Source organism: Ictidomys tridecemlineatus, chromosome 10 (assembly GCF_052094955.1).
Source record: "Ictidomys tridecemlineatus isolate mIctTri1 chromosome 10, mIctTri1.hap1, whole genome shotgun sequence".
NCBI lineage: Eukaryota > Metazoa > Chordata > Mammalia > Rodentia > Sciuridae > Ictidomys > Ictidomys tridecemlineatus.
The window spans coordinates 122,695,288-122,712,389 of NC_135486.1; the positions used below are offsets into that span (position 1 = coordinate 122,695,288).

The 17,102-nt window shown below is 42.6% G+C and overlaps 1 protein-coding gene across 4 annotated transcripts in view; it reads right to left on the minus strand.

The window, feature by feature from the left end:
* Positions 1-16,781, minus strand: part of Crcp (CGRP receptor component) — a 34,649-nt gene extending 17,868 nt beyond the window's left edge. The window contains exons 1-3 of one of the 4 annotated variants that reach the window (XM_078023975.1): positions 16,651-16,781; positions 8,481-8,517; positions 6,202-6,300 (exon numbers count right to left, since the gene is read on the minus strand). In XM_078023975.1, coding sequence (XP_077880101.1) covers positions 6,202-6,300; positions 8,481-8,517; positions 16,651-16,658 — 144 coding nt within the window. In that variant the 5' untranslated portion in view covers positions 16,659-16,781. Of the gene's footprint in view, positions 1-4,337; positions 4,404-5,536; positions 5,617-6,201; positions 6,301-8,480; positions 8,518-16,650 lie in introns of those variants that run through there. The other 3 variants (XM_078023977.1, XM_040277136.2, XM_078023976.1) reach the window with 3 other exon arrangements.
* Positions 16,782-17,102: the final 321 nt, after the last annotated feature.

Below are 17,102 nucleotides of genomic sequence, written 5' to 3' on the forward strand. Positions count from 1 at the left end.
ACAAACTCAAACTCAGTTCCTTGAAAACGTCCAACGCATTTCTGACACAGGGTACATATGGTTTTTTCTGCTACCAAGTACGCAAGGCTACATCAGCAGTGGACACCACTGGGTGTCCCCCAATCTAACATTCTGATGCTGCCTACTGGAGGGAGCCTCGGGTCTCAGACTGAGGGCTTGACCCTGCAGGCCAACTCTCCAAACCCCAGACTGCTCGGCTGTTGCTTTCCAGGGTAACGGGCCTGAGTCTGTTAGAAGGGAGAGAGCGGGTCCTCTCAGAGAGGAGAGGGACAGAAGGCCTTCTGCCTTCCAGTGTTGCCGGGGGTCAGAGCAGTTTCCAGGGAGCTCTGCCCAGGCCCATCTCTTTACTTTTGACTGATAGCATACTAGCTGTCTGGACTGACCACCTGCCTGTCTCCAGGAGAGGATGGTGTGGTGCTCAGAGTCGGGGACTTTAAGAAAACTGACTCCCCCTGCTTTTGCCTCAGTTTCCTGCCCCCTTAAAAAGGCCCTCAGCAAGCTTTCTTTCAGAGGGTCTTGATGTTTTAGTTGCCAAGGTGATTGGGGGCTGAGATAAGGGAAGGTCCACACCACGTGATAGAATGTAACAAGACCCTGAAACAGCTTTTCTGCTGGGAATGTGACCTTGGCTGAAAGGTCACATTCCCAGCATAGAGCCTTCAGGTGCTTATCAAGTAAGGCTCCCTATGGTTTTCAGCAGCCCTGGCCTTTTCCCTGCTCACCCCTTCATAAGCCCAGGGTTGTTTTACCTGTGCCTCTAACAGTCTGGCTAGAAATTCAGGTTGCCACAACCCTCCTTGGGTTTCATTAATTTGCTGGATTGGCTTACAGACCCCAGGTAACACTTAATGTTTAGTTTATTATAAAGGATAAAAGAAAAGAGATTAAAAATTTCACAGAGGGGCTGGGGATGTGGCTCAAGTGGTAGCGCGCTCGTCTGGCATGCGTGCGGCCCGGGTTCGATCCTCAGCACCACATACAAACAAAGATGTTGTGCCCTCCGAAAACTAAAAAATAAAAAGATTAAAATTCTCTCTTTCTCTCTCTTAAAAAAAAAAAAAAAAAGAAAAAAAGAAATGTTTAAAAAAAAAATTACACAGAGGAAGGCACAAGAGGAGGGGCAGGGAGCTCTCTATGGCACTCCCCTCCAGGAAGCTGCAGTCGGCTTTTGGAACCTCCAAATCTTATCCTTCTGGGTTTTTATGGACACTTCACTACATAGGCATAACTGATGAACACACAGGCCACTGGGGATCAACGACCCTTCAGCTCTTCTCTCTTCCCCAGAGCTAGTGTAGGCTGAAGGTCTCAGCCCCCAATCCTGCCTTGGGGTTCCTGGTGATCAGCCCCATTCTTAAGCCATCTAGAGGACACAGATATCAGTCAACTCATTAGCATACAAAAATAATCTTCAGAGAGTCCGAGGATTTTGAATTGTTTAGAAACAGAGATGAAGACCAAATATGTATTTCCCACTATCACAGGATATATGCAATTGAATAAATAACAGACAACTTTTCTTATAGAAAAAAGGAAGAGGGAAAATCACCATTAGGCAATTGTACCTCAGTTGATAATCACTGCAGGAAAGACCCCTTGATGAATACTAAGTTAACTGTCAAAAGTTAAGGGTCAGGTAGACATCTGCACACCTCAAAGCAATTCTCCAAACACCTGCTAATGCTGTGCCGGTTCTAACACATCCCAATTCTTTGATGCTCCCCTTCAAGAGGGGATGCTTAATCCCCTTTCCCCTGAAGGCAGGAGACAGGGACTCTTTCCTAAGAGAATAAGGAAATGGTGAGAAAATCACTTTACCATGCAGAAACCAGGCCAACATCATCTTCACCAAGTGATCAGTGTCAACATCATCAGTAAAATCACATTGTGCCAGGCACCCCAAAGTCTCACAAGGAGAAGGGCACGTCATCTCTGCAGGGTTCTTCCCTCAAGAGCCATAAGCTCAGTGTAGTCAGGAAACAACATCAGTCCAATCAAGGAACATTCTACAGAATACCTGACCATTATTATTCAGAACATCAGGGTCATGGAAAGTAAAAGAAAAAGAACTAATATTGGAGAATATTAGTAAGACATATTAACTAAATACTGTTGAGCGAGAACTCTTGAGACTGAAGATCTCTGAAAAAGAGGGCTTACTGAGCTGTTGCAGATGCCAGGCAAAAAAAGGCACTGTTTTCTGGGACACATCTCCACAACTACCAGCAGCAAAGCAGACAAAAGTAGAAAACACGTCCACTAGATCTACAGCCAAGAGTATTTTTAGGACAGAAATTTAGGGAAGGAAAGCCTAAGATGTTTACAGTGAACCTAGACTGGCTGCAGAATAAGAAAGGCAGAGCATCAAATCAGGAAGCTCTGGAACAGGGGAGCAGCCCAAGGAGAGTCAATGCTGCTGGACTGGTTGGGGCTAGGAACCCAGGAATTGCATACTTGATGGGATTTGAGTACATGTTTCAACACTTGTTCAGCAATGTGAACTGGAATCCCCACAGCTGTTAACTGACGAATTTCCTTGTCTCTGCCCTTCTCCATTCTCCATCCTTGTAATTAAATTGTGGTCATCTTACCGATACAAAATGGTATTCTGAATTAGACCCTAGAACATAAAAAGGATAGTAGTGGAAAAACTCGGGAGATAAAAATAAAATCCTTAGTTTAATAGTATATACCAATGTTAACTGCTTAGTTTTGATAATAGTACCCTAGTTATGTTAAGATGTTGAATGTTAGAGAAAACTAGGGGGGAAAGTCTTTGGGAACTTGCAATATTATCTTTGTAACTCTACTGCAAAATAATTTTAAAATAAAAAGTTTTTTTTTTTTAAAGAGGGAACCCCACTTTGACATAATTTGAGAGGAATTTCAAACCTAAAAATAAATAGTAGCTTTAAGTGTCAAAGAAATCTCTCAAAAATTGTAAAAATCACATCAGTCTTAGATTCTTGCTTAACATAATACCTATGTTAAACCAAAACTCTAGAGAGACCCAGGAAGCTCTAAAATAAAAGGGCTTACTGAGCTATTATAAATGCTAGACCAAAAAAAGACCAGGTCTTGGGATAAGTTCCCACAACTACCAGCAGCAGAACTAGTTAGCAGTTAAGAAATATCCAGCAGATCAGAGCATTTACTATTATTTTTTTGTTGTAGGGCTGGGAACTGACCCAGGGTCATCTTTGTGCTAAGCAAGAGCTCCACCACTGACCAATGTATACCAGCCACAAGAATATTTCTTATGACAAAAATAGGGAAGCATAGCTGTTTGTTTGCATTGATATTACACTGGCTGCAAATGAGAGAGGTGAGAAAGAGCTGGGAAAACCTGCTGCTTCTGGATGGAGGGCACTGCAAACAGCATGTGGTGGGCCAGGGGTGGGGAAGGCATCAGAGCTCAGGTTTCAGCAGCCTTTCAGGAGTGTGCTGGCCTTAAATTACCACTGATGAGCCTCTACCTTTACTCCACTCCATCCTCCAACCCTTGCAACTAAACTCAGGACATTTTGAACTTTTTCTCTGATCACCAATAAAACCCGAGAACTTCATATTCAGACAAGTTGTTGTTCAAATTAAAAACACTAGAAATAAGCCAGGCATGGTGGTGCCTGCTATAATCCCAAGGGATCTGGAGGCTGAGGCAGCAGGAACACAAGTTCAAAGCCAGCCTCAGCAAGACCTGTCCCCAAATAAAATATAAAAAAGGGCTGGGGATGTGTCTCAGGCTCAGTAGTTAAGCACTGGGTTCAATCCCCAGTACAAAAAACCAAAACAAAACAAAACAAAAACACTAGAAATATATATTATCAAGTATCACAAGCCTCGAGACATTTACTACCATAACTTTCTTACATAAGAACTTAAGGAAGAAGAGAGTGGCAGCAAGTTTCAACTATCTAAGTATACAGAGCAGGAACACTGAATGGTTTGAAATGTGGTCAAAAAACTAACAAACACCACCTTCTAAGAAATAGAGGACTATGTGATGAAAGAGAACATGAACAAACACGGGAGGGATGGAGTTTTGCACAAACCGCAGGAGGAGGGTGAAGAGGGTGAGGAGGGGAGTGCCAAGTCCTCTATTTTCCCTGAAAATCATTAGGACAACTTGAATAAAACTCAGTAATGTCTTTGGAAAGATGAAATAAAGACTATTAAAACCAAATTCTCTACAGGGGCAAAAATCAGAATTGTAAGGAAATAGAAAGAAAAGAAAATCATAATTGAAAGGAAATAGAATGAAAAGACAAGAAAGATTCTTTATGGACAAAGCACAGGTTGGAAAGAACAAGGCAAACCTGCAGTGAGCCAGCATGTGATGAGCGCCTTCTGCTTTCTTCTTTATGCCCTCAGCACTAAGCTTTCTGCAATAAAACATATCACTTCTTGTGCGTATAAAGAAGCTGGCATTGCCCAAAGAAAAGCTCTGGCCTGGGGTTGGGACTATAGCTCAGTAGTAAAGTGCTTGCCTCGCATGTGTGAGCTCTAGGTTCGATCCTCAGTACCACATAAAAATAAATAAAGATATTGTGTGCTCACCTACAAATAAATAAAAGAAAGAAAGAAAAGAAAAAAGAAAAGTTCTGGCCTTTGTCCTGGGCTTCCAGAAGGTAATCTTGAGGTCCTTGGAATGCTATACCTAATGGGAGTACCCTTGCCTGGGCCCATGGTTCACAGTGGACAGAGGGGTGTGTGTGTGTGTGTGTGTGTGTGTGTGTGCGTGTGTTTGGGGAATGAATCCAGGGGAGTTCTACTATTGAGCTACAATGTCTTATTTTGAGATAGGGTCTCACTAAATTGCTGAGGCTGACCTCAACCTGTGATCCTCTTGCCCCAGCCTCCCAAGTTGCTAGAATTACAGGCGTGTACCACCAGACTAGGTTTGCACCGTGGACACTCTTAACTATGTGACTTAGGACAGAGGTTGGTCTAGTCTCTCAGCTTTAGGGTGGAAGTTGGTTGCTTGCAACAACTTTGGACTTCAAGGTTCGCCGAGCTTCCCTGGTTGGCAATATTCTGTGCACATTGCCGCATAATGATTTCTGGAGAGTCATATGTCCTGATACCAAGGGAGAAGACAATGGAAATTTTGTGTCTGGTATATGTTCTGGACTTTGCTTCCATTTTCTTTTTTTCTTGGCTATTTTTTTTTCCTCCAGTACTGCAAATTGAACCAGTGGTGTTTTACCACTGAGCTACATCCCCAACCCTTTTAAATTTACCATTTTGAGATACGATCTCCATAAGATGTCCTGGCTAGCCTCAAACTTGCAATCCCTCTGCTTCAGCCTCCCAAGTAGCTACAATTTCAGGCATGGTGCCTGGCTAAATAAGAGATTTTTTAAATGCGGTGTTGGGAATCAAACTCAGGGCCTCATACATGCTAGGTATGTGCTCTACCATCTGCCACGCGACCAGCGCTGGCTTCATGAAAGAAGGTTCGATTCATAAGTAATTGCTAGGGAGTTTTAAATTAAAGAGACAAGACTCTCATTACCTTTAATACCAGCTCCGAGACGGCTTCTCCTAGCTCCCGTCTCCAGCCACCTAATGCGATGGCGAGGATTACAGAAGAGACTAGCGAGGAGAGAGAACACGCCAGGGAGTGGGCTTTTATTGGGGAACGAAAAATTCAAGGGAAATTCCCATCCAGTGAAGGTTAAGGGGGGCAGCATCCCAAGGTCAGGGGCGATGATTGGGTCTTCAGGGCAGTGGCCAGGCACGCCTCTGCACGGACAAGCCCTTAGACATGGGAAAGGGTGGGGAAGGCTCTAACACAGCTGTGTCTAAGCACCTCTCACCCAGCCAGGGAGGTAACTCAAATCACGTGCGAGGATGGCCTCCCACACTACCACAGAACTGCATCCCCAGCCCTTTGGTCACTTTTCATCTGCATCCTTTCCATGAAACATGGAGTAACTATAAATGATGGCTTTCATTGAGCCTAGTCCCAGGGAACCGTTGAATTTGAGGAAAGTTCAGGGGGAAAGCCCCAAAAGTACAATGTGTTTACAAGTGAAGGCAGTCTTCCACTCCACTCCCTCTCTAAACAACAGAACCTGGGTTATTGCCAACCCACTCAAATCAGGGAAGAGGCCAGCCATCAGCGGAGTACACTGCCTCCCAGCGGTGGCTTAGGCGGGCTTTAGCAGCCGGGCTCACCTCGTAGGTGATGGTGTTCAGGTTCTGCTGCCCAGAGCTGTGCTTGTTCTTCCCGCTTTCTTTACGCTGCTCTTTCAGATCAGTTAGTAACTGGAACACCTAGGAAGAGACACACAAAGATTCCTGTAAATCTGAGAAATGTACCTACTACAAGGTTTCAAGGGGAAATAAGAAAGTCTAATACCTCCTTACTTCCTATAAACCAACCTCTCAACTCTTGGTTTAGAGCAATTGCATCCCAGAAGCAGGTGACTTTTTTAAAAAAAAACAAACCATTTTTTTTTTTTTTTAGTTGTAGATGGACACAATATCTTTGTTTTTATTTATTTTTTTATGTGATGCCGAGGATTGAACCCCAGTGCCTCATGCATGCGAAGCAAGTGCTCAATCACTGAGCTACAACCCCAGCCCGCAGGTAACATTTTTAAGTGTTCTTTTATCTACACTGAATACATTCATTAGTTTAACTAAAATATTTCAAATGTTTCCTATCAATATATACTACATTACTGATTTTGATCTCAAAGCCACATTCACTATTCCAAAGTAAATGTTCCTAAAATAAATATTTTTTTAAAAGGAGTCTGCCTAATACATATATTTAGTATAATTTCTTTCTATAAGAAAAAAATTGTTGGGGAGGTAGCTCAATGGTAGGGCACTTGTCTAGCATGTGCAAGGCCCTGGGTTCAATCCCTGGTCCCAAAACAAGAGAAAGAAAAAAAGAAAAAATTCTGAGGCAAGTGATAGTTCTTTTTAAAAAACGGATGGGCTGAGAGTGTAGTTAGTTCAGTGACAGGGAGCTTGCCTAGCTTATATGAGGCCCTGGGTGTAGACGCAGCACTCCTAAATAAATAAAAATCTAAAAATGCTATAGATGTTAAATGTAAACTTTCCCCACAAAGAAAAAACATCTGCCTTAGTATTGGAATGGGGGTGGGTGGTCTGTCTTTCCTGTTTGAGAGTCCACCAGAAAGGTGAGGGCAACAGAGGCTCAGAGACCATAACTCGGTGCAATGCAAACCCTCCCCACCAACTAATCCTTTCAGAAAGAGTGGCACAAGACTCAATGAATATTGTGTTCCCCCCAAACACCACACCAAATCTAAGCTGGACATGGAAATTCCTGAGAGCCAATGGCTTGGCCTCATCCCACTGCATTCCTATCACAAGCAGCAGCCATGCAGGGTTAACCTTTAAGACCAGCATGCCCAACTGCATTTATTCTGCATACATATCAAGCATAAGCCAGAGACCCAGGTTTCCTCCACATCTCCACAAGTCTGGCCTTTGACGGGATGTGCAGAAAACTGACGTGGTTCATTCTACACCTGGCACTAACCCATCAAATGGTTTTGCTAGTACCAAACAAGATCCAGGCAAAGCAGGAGGCAGGTGAAAATACAGTTATATTTCCCTTTCCTGTCTTTCACCAACAGCTCCACCCTCAAGCCCCCAAAATTAAAAACCTAGTAATCTCTTATTAAATTATTCATAATGGTGAGTTGACTGAACTCTTACTTTCAAAATGAGGACATTAATACCTTTGTGACTATTAAAGATCAAAGTAACATAAGCATGTTATAAATCAAGGATGATAATTAAGAAAAGGCACAAACCAGGCACAGTGGCGCACACCTGTAATCCCAGTGGTTCAAGAGGCTAAGACAGGAGGACCCGAGTTCAAAGCCAGCCTCAGTGGGGATGGGGTTGTGGCTCAGAGATAGAGCACTTGCCTAGCATGCGTGAGACACTAGGTTCGATCCTCAGCACCACATAAAAATAAAATAAAGGTGTTATGTCCACTTACAACTAAAAAAAGTCAGCCTCAGCAATGGCAAGGTGCTAAGCAACTCCGTGAAACTCTTGTCTCTAAATAAAATACAAAAACTAGGGCTGGGGTATGGCTCAGTGGTCAAGTATCTCTGAGCTTAATCCCCAGTACATTTAAAAAAAGAACGGTATAAATGTTTTACTAGGAAACTTGTGTGGGCACTCAGAAATGGCTCTAAAACAAATCCTTCTGTTCCTCGAGGGCATCCCAAAAGATGACCTACAATCTCTGGGACTTAGGGAAAGGGACCTATTATAAACCAAAGTCTTACCAAACTCCCCAAAGTACCAAGCTTAGAGTACTTCAAGGTCCACTAGATAGTGCCAATTGTCCTGTTTGAGAGTGGAAAATCCAAATGAATTCAATGATTTCTAATCAACAATCCTTACATCGAAGGGCAAGCAATCAGGAAGGACAGAGAATGACCCACTGTAGAGCTATTTACCTCATAGTTACTGAGCAGTGCAGAGCTTGCATCCTTCCTGCAAAAGAAAAGAAGCCATCATCAGTCCAGGCTCATAGTCTTCCTGAGCGTTCTTCTTGTAAAATAATTCTGTTGCCAAGAGCTAGTCATCTAGTTCAGGAATCTAAAACTAAGAAACGTCCTAAGTCCTACATGTCTTATCAGGCTAAGGACAATTTCAGAGCAGACTCTCCTTTTTATAGCCACAGCATATCACACACCCATCAGCAGGCAGGTGACTAAAACACTTATTCCAAATCCACGTAGGCCGGAGTTCAGCACTTGGGAAGTGAAGACGGTAGGACACCATGGAGAAGTGAACTACAGGAAGAACAGGAGGGCAAGACCATAGAGGATGGAGGGTTCAAGGAACAGTGACAGTGTGGGTGCCAGAGATGCCTGGAGAAACCAAGTGCCACTCCCTTCTGAACCCAGGGACCCTTCCCATTGGCCAACAGAAATGATCTGCCTGATACAGTGTCCTACCTAACATCCACCAGGAATTCCAGCAATGGCCAGGAATCCTGTGAGACATCCACAAAACGTTAATGTGTTCATCCTCTGTCAACTCAAAGAGTCTCTACATCGGGCAGTGGTTAAAAGCCTATTGCACCTGAGAACCAAACAGTGCAAACTATCATCTTTCATATATGACTGAACACAGCAATGTGACATGTCAAATTATAACTGATCTACCCTACAATATCACATCAGAAAGTATTTACTTTCAGAACCCTAGAGCCAGTGTAGTATGCCAATCCAGAACATAATTTTGAAGTCAGACATATTTAAGTACATAATCCAGCCCTACCATGTATAAGGTGTGTAAGTTTTAGTGCATCAATTTCTAAGTATATCCCTCTAAAACAAGAAATGGGGATAATTCCAAATCTGGAAGGGCAGCCTAGATTCTAAACTCAACTTCACCATGCACTAGCTAAGTGAATCTGGGAGTTATTTTATAGTTATGCTTAAGTTTCCTATCTATAAAATACAAGTGTACACAGGATTAAACTGAAACAGGAAGAGTATCTGAAAATAGTAAGCTCCATAAACGCTATTATTATCATTACTATGACTTCTTCCTACCTCATAAAACTGCTACGAGAAACTTTAAGTTTAGTACAGTTCTTGGTACTTACTAAGATCTCTATAAATAAAGGTATTAATATTTTTTAGTTGTCAATGGACCTTTATTCATTTATATGCGGTGCTGAGAATTGAACCCAGTGCTACACGCTAGGCAAGTGCTCTACCACTGAGCTATAACCCTAGCCCCTTTTATTATTAAAAGATAATCACCCTTATTCTCACTAAAATTCCTGTGACACAGGAGCTATTAGTATGATCCCTACTTTATAAATAATAAAGCTGAGACTCAGAGATTAAGTAATCAGCTCCAGGTCACACAGTAAGAAGTCTAACTAAAAGTGGAAGATAACTACAGAATAGTGAAAAATGAGACTGGATTAGATGAATGGAAACCTGTAATCAGAATCCAGAAATTCACATTGGGTAGTCTGGATTTGACATAATGGGCAACAGGGACTACTATATATTCTTAAAATAGGAATGGAGCTAGACGATGAAAATGGCAATAACAAAACTTTAAAAGTGAGGCAAACAGATGGGTGATTTCCCCAGTCAACAAATACAGCAAAGCTGGCAGGTGCTTACCATGGGGACTTACCATGACCCAAGGTCATCAGCACACAAAACTTAGTCAAATACTAGCAGTAATTCAACAAATGGCTGCCATTTCACAAATGTACTGCTTTGCCCAATAATCACACTGGACTCAGGTCACAAGCAATATTACTTTTTAAAAGAACCCAATCAAGGAAGGACAACAGTATTATGTGATATGGTTCATTTAAAATTGAACATGATAAACCAAACAGTGTCTACTTAATCAGGAAATCCACCACAAGGCTCCCTCCAGTCTTTGTCAGAAACTGAGTTACAACTCCCCATATTCTCAAAGGAGCACTTTGTACCTGTGATGTCAAGGCACTAAGACATTCCTTCTAGGAACAGTAGAATGGGGGAAAAGTACAAATGTCAATTTTCTTCAAGGCCAATGGATCCATCCCAGGTGGTGTTATTATAACTTCATTTCAAAAACAGACCCTGTCCCTCTATCATGGAGAATATTCCATTCCCTGACAGATACATCCTAGGCCTTTCCAAGTTACTGCCCCACTACTCAGTCAATAGTTAGTGCAGGAATCCAAAGAATATAAGCTGCCTTTTCTAGGATATAGGAAGAGAAGGGAAATTCTCTTTCATATACATTTAATTTTTTGCAGTGCAGAGACTGAACCCAGGGCCTCATGCATACTAAGCAACTGTTCTACCAATGAGCTACCCCCCCCCCAGCCCCTTAACATACATTTTAATGAATCTATGTTTAAACTAGGAGAACAACAGATGTTTAAACAAGAACTGCATCTTGTTCACTCTTGCTGGCAGAAGCTAATGCATTCATTTATCTTCTTTCATATAAATAATTTTTTACCCATTTATATGAGTATATGCCAAGATATGCTAGGCCTTCCTTTATTAAGTAAAATGTGGATGAGGGCTGGTTGGTACTTTAATGGTAGAACACTGCTTAACATCAACAAAGTCTGGTACATTCCCCATTATTCCCCCACCCCTGTCCCAAAAAAGGCCAATGAATACAATTTCTGTCTTTTATGGAGGTCTAAATAAGCTATATACACTAGGAAACTCTTTTAAAGTAAGTTTTTAACCTCAAGGAGTTAAGTGACAGGTTGTTGGGAACAAGATATGAGATCAGACATTAACTTAATCAAGTTATACAATTTAACAGCACCAATAATAAGGACTGAGACACATTCCTTAAAGCAACTCTGAAAAAAAAAAAAAAGTTTAATTTGAATCTAATCATGAGAACTTAATCAGCTCCAAACTGAGGAACATTCTTCAAAACAGCAGCCTAGATTCTTCAAATATCAACATCATTGTCACAAGGTCAATATCGCAGACAAAGCCTAAGAAAACTGTTGTAAGGAAGATGAAAGAATCATGCCAACTAAATGCAATGCACAATTCTTAACTGGATCCTGAAGCAGAGGAAAAACCCTCAGCTAAAATGACATTATTGGCTAAGAGAAGAAATGTGAATATGCACTGTTTTAATAATAGTAATTACATCAGTGCTTCAGTTTCCTGGGTGTGGCAATGGTGCTGTGTTACATGAGATAATGCCCCTTTTCAATAAGAGGTGGGATAACAGGAGGGCTACAACTCTTAGGTGATACAGTAAACAACTATTCCTTAGGTCTGAAATGTTTCAACCTAAAAAGTTGAGGAAAATGGACATGTAAAATAAAGAATTCATAAGGTTAAAAAAAGTCACTGCTATAATTTATAATTGATGATATAAAATACACTTCTATTCAATGCCTTTGAGAGCTCCAAAAAATCCGTCCTCTGGCATGTTGTCAACTACACACTTAAAAAATGTTGATCCCTGCAGAGCAGGCACTTCTCTCCGAAGCCAAAACCTGATGTCATGAACACATTCACATGCACTCAAACCTAGAGAAACTGCCCACCCACGCAGAAGTATGAAATTCTTCTGTAAAACTTAGTACTGATTTATAGGTGCTTAAATATTTCAAATGAATTTTAAAGACTGAATTTATACTCCTAGCTACAGTTTCCTTACATAGTGACTTACTGGGCTGAAACTGATTTTTTGAAATTTGACCTGTAAAATCTATTTAACTTGCTGAGTCAATTTAATGAATGTGAACTACTGTGGAAAACCAAATTCCAAATAAACATTACAAAATGATCTATTGACAGATTTTCCTTAAAAGCACACAAACAAAAGCCCACACAAACAGCGTCTACTAATTGCCACATAGTTAACTTACGAATGCAATGACGAACAGAATTGCTCAATTTCCATGTTCAACCTATGCTATCATTTCATGTTTTCAAAAGTTAAGCTTTGGTACAAGAAAGCTACACAGGCTTCAAAATCAGATGTCAGCTGTAGCAGCATCTCTGAAATCAACCAGCAAGCCTCCTCTTTCCAGGCCTGTTACTGAATCACTACCTACATACTAACTTTCGACCTTCAGTATTTTTAGCTATAAAGTGGAAGAAATCCTGAAAAAATCCTCAAAAAATGACACAAATGACAAAAGTATCCATTTTCTTTACTCTGCACGCTAAGTTCAAGAGGAAACAAAGAGCTTTCCAGGTACACAGATGATTCCAAAGAACCAGACAAAATTAGCTTAACAGTAAATGCCTCATAAAGAACAGTTCTTAATCTTGCTATGACTATTTTTTGTTCTTTTACCTGAGGACATCACTTCCAAACAATGATCAAGAAGCTGTTTGCTCATACTGGGCATGGTGGCACATGCCTATAATCTCAGTAACTCAGGAGGCTGAGGCAGAAGGATCATGAGTTCAAAGCTAGTCTCAGCAACTTAACCAGGCCCTCAGCAACTCAGCAAGGCCTTGTCTCTAAACAAAATATTTTTTAAAAAGGGGTTAGGGATGTGGCTCAGTGGTTAAGTATCCCTAGGTTCAATCCCGGTACAAAAAAAAAAAAAAAAAAAAGTTGTTTGCTCATAGAGCTGTTAAACTTGCTGTGACTACTTTATGTTCTTTTACCTGAGACATTATTTCCTAACAATGATCAAGAAGTTTGATTTTTTTGGCAGAGCTGGAGATTAAACCCAGGGCCTCACGCCAGGCAAGTCATGTACCACTACATGAGCTACACCCCCAGCCCTGCCTGGTCAAGAAATTTTTAAATTGGGCTGGGGATGTGGCTCAAGCGGTAGCGCGCTCGCCTGGCATGCGTGCGGCCTGGGTTCGATCCTCAGCACCACATACAAAGATGTTGTGTCCGCCGCCGAGAACTGGAAAATAAATATTAAAAATTCTCTCTCTCTCTCTTTAAAAAAAAAAAAAAAAAACAAAGATGTTGTGTCCGCCAAAAACTAAAAAAAAAAATAAACATTAAATTTCTCTCTCTCTTAAAAAAAAAAAAAAAAAAGAAATTTTTAAATTATCATTTAGTCAAATAAATATACACGTTTAGGCCTGGTGCAGTGGTGCATGACTGTAATCCCAGCAGCTCAGGAAGTGAAGGCAGGAGGATCACAGGTTCAGAGCCAGCCTCAGCAATTTAGCGAGGCACTAAACAACTCAATGAGACCCTGTCTTTAATAAAATATAAAATAGGGCTGGGGTTGTGTGTGGCTCAGTGGTCAAGTGCCCCTGAGTTCAATCCCTGGTACCCAAAATCAAAAATTTAAAAATAAACATACATGTTTAAGAAACTTCTGAAATATGTGTGTGTTATTTACTCAGTGGGTATTTACATCATAACTGAAGAAAAAAGAAAAACCTCAGGAAAGTTTTTCCCCTGTGCCTCCTCACTTCAGGTCCCTGGAGTGCTCTCAGAATCTCAGGATTCTACTGAAGATGCTGTAGACAAAACTGCCAGAGGTCACACCTCATGCTGGAGGCCACACAGAACAAGAAGTGAGGCCTCTTGATCCCTCCACTACCAAACCACTTTATCTACCCCAGCATACTTCACTTTCTATAAGCTGATAGCTGAAAATTTCTTGAATGGTTTCAATAAGCCAATAACTTCTTGGGAGAAGCTGTCAGGTTGCTATAGGAGTAAAAACCACTGACTTCATCTGTTTCACTTAGGAAAATCAGAAAATCTATATGCCCACCAGTCAGGATGCTAGCCAGTTAATTTATATTTATTAAACTAACACTGTTATATTTCTATATTCAACACACATTTTCTGAATGCCTACTCTGTGGTGGATGCAGTGCTAAGCACTAGGTGAACAGATACCAGTCCCAGCCCTTATGGACTAGGGAAGTAAACAACCATCTATTATTACCACTTACAATTATTTAAGGGAAAAGTGAACCGAGCAGCTATGAGATAAAAACAAAGACTTATTTTGGACTGAAGAAATAGGGTGGGTAACCTTGAAAAGGGACATTCAACCTGAATAAGGGAAAAGGCAGGAGAAAAAGTATACAGTCAGAAAGAAGAGCAACACGAAGATCTGAGGCAGGAAAGAGCTTGGAAGGGCACAGGAACTATCTATTAAGCAGGAAGTGTGTGTGTATGGGGGGGGTGGAAGAAGGGAGGGTGGCAAGAGATAAGGCTGGGTTAAGACAGCAAGGGAGGGCTGGGGATGTGGCTCAAGCGGTAGCGCGCTCGCCTGGCTTGCGTGCGGCCCGGGTTCGATCCTCAGCACCACATACCAACAAAGATGTTGTGTCCGCCGAGAACTGAAAAATAAATATTAAAAATTCTCTCTCTCTCTCTCTCTCTCCCCTCTCTCACTCTCTTTAAAAAAAAAAAAAAAAAGACAGCAAGGGATGTACATTCCTCTAAGTGCAATGGAACCCCACTGAAGGGTTTTACACAGGAGGTGACCTGGTCCAGCTAAAGTTTAAGATCACTTTGGTTGTTGTGTGGAGAATAAAATGGAAAGGGTGGCAAGGGTGAAAGCCAAAAAGGCCAAAAAGGCCAGACCACCGAAGATGGACTCCAAGGCTGGGTGGAGAAGGTGGAAAGGAATTACATTTAAAATGTATTCTAAATTCAAATTGCATTCTAAAGTTTAAATAACAAATTGGCTGTTAGGAGTGAGGAAAGAGGAAGATTTATTTATTTATTTATTTATTAAATAAATCTAAGCAATCCGGCAGATGATAAAAGCCAGAAATACACTTTGGGGAACCATTAGCATATGGATGAGTAAAATGACAGAGTAAATGTGAAGAGAGGGGTTCCAGGACTAAGCCCTAAGATATCTCAACATTTAGACACAGAGCAAGGGAAGAGACAGGAAAAGATGCTGAGAAGTAGTCCGATGCACAAGGAAGTCCAGGAGTGCACGTCATAGAGTTTCTAGTTTGTCTATCAACTGCTGAGTGATCAAGACAATTGATGCCAGAAATCTTTGGATTTGACAAGATGAAGTGCTCAGACTGTCTTCACAGAAGCCATTTTAGTAGAGAGAACCAAAGTCCAACAGAATGGTGGACAGAATAAGGGGATAAACAATACTTTAAGAAATTTCGTTGTAGGCGGGTGCAGTGGCACACACCTGTAATCCCAGTGACTCAGGACACTGAGGCAGGAGGATCGCAAGTTTGAAGCCCACTCAGCAACTTAGCAACACCCTATCTCAAACACTTAAAAAAAAAAAAAAAAAAAAAAAAAAAGAGCTGGGGATGTAGCTCAGTGATAAAGCACCCCTGAGTTAATCTCCAATACCCAAGCAGAAAGCAGATGGGAAGCAGAAACAGAGTTACAGGTAGATATGAATATGGGGACAAGAGATTTTTTTAAGTTGGACAAATTAGAGCAAATTTGTATGCTGCCAGAAAATGTTCTAGAAGAGGGAGAAATAAATAATGACAACTTCAGACTAGTGTATTATACAGTCAGCCATCCTGATCTGCAGGTTCTGCATCCTTGGATTTAACCAAGTGCAGACCAAAAATATTAGCAAAAAGTGTCCATACTGACATTGTGCACACTTTTGTCATTATTCCCTATGCAATACAACTACTCCCATAGCATTCACTAGCACTTACTGTGTAAGTAACCCAGAGATGATTTAAAGATTATGGGAGGACGTGCAATTATAATTCCCCAGCAAATTCTGCACCATTTATTATCAGATTCCCAGGATCTGAGGAATCTGACAGAAAGGAGACTACGGGTGTCTTTCAAGTCACAGGTTAGACCTCATCAGTGGGTTAAAAACTTTTTGGTGGGTCGATACTTTCAGTGAGAATAGACGTCAAAATATTGCAGCAGGACAAGTGTTGGTTCGGGAAACTTTCTCTTTAAGCTGCACGAACACAGTGTCAAAAGAAAAAAGCAGGGGCTGCAGGCGCGGGTCGGGTCCCCCCATCGGGCCCTGGGACTGACGCCCGCGCCGGGGACGGTCTGAGACGCGCAGTTCACCTGCGCACGCAGCAGGAGGCCCGCGCACCTGGAACGCGCCGCGGGCCCGCGGACCCGAAGGCCGCTGCCCAGGAGCCCCGGGCTTGCCGCCCCGCCCCGCCGCGCTGCCCACTCCGCCAGGGTCCCAGGGCGGCTTACACTTCCATGTTGTTCGGCCTCACGACGGCGGCCACTCGCCGCGCTGCTGCCTCTGCGCTGAGGGGCCTCCGGCTCCGCGCGCCGCAATGCAGGCCGGGAGGGACGCGGTGCACGGCGGGAGCGCGCGGTGCACGCCGGGAGCGCGAGGTGCACGCCGGGAGGGCCGCGCTGCGCCGAGCCGGAGCCTCGCGCTGCACGTCGGGGGCGCGCGCCGCACGCCGTCCCCACTACTGCGCGTCAAAGCCGTCGGGAGCGCGCGCTCCAGCGATTCGGGTGGACTATCCCTTTCGCCCCGCCAGAGTGCTGCCCGGTCCGTGGCGGGGCCTTGTATGCGCGGTCCAGGTTTCATTAGAGCTATGACAAGCTTGCCTCATGCGAGCCACAGCAGCCGCGGGACCTTTCCCAGGAAAGAGGCTGGGCTCGTGGCGCAGTGCGGCGTGGGGAAGCCGGAG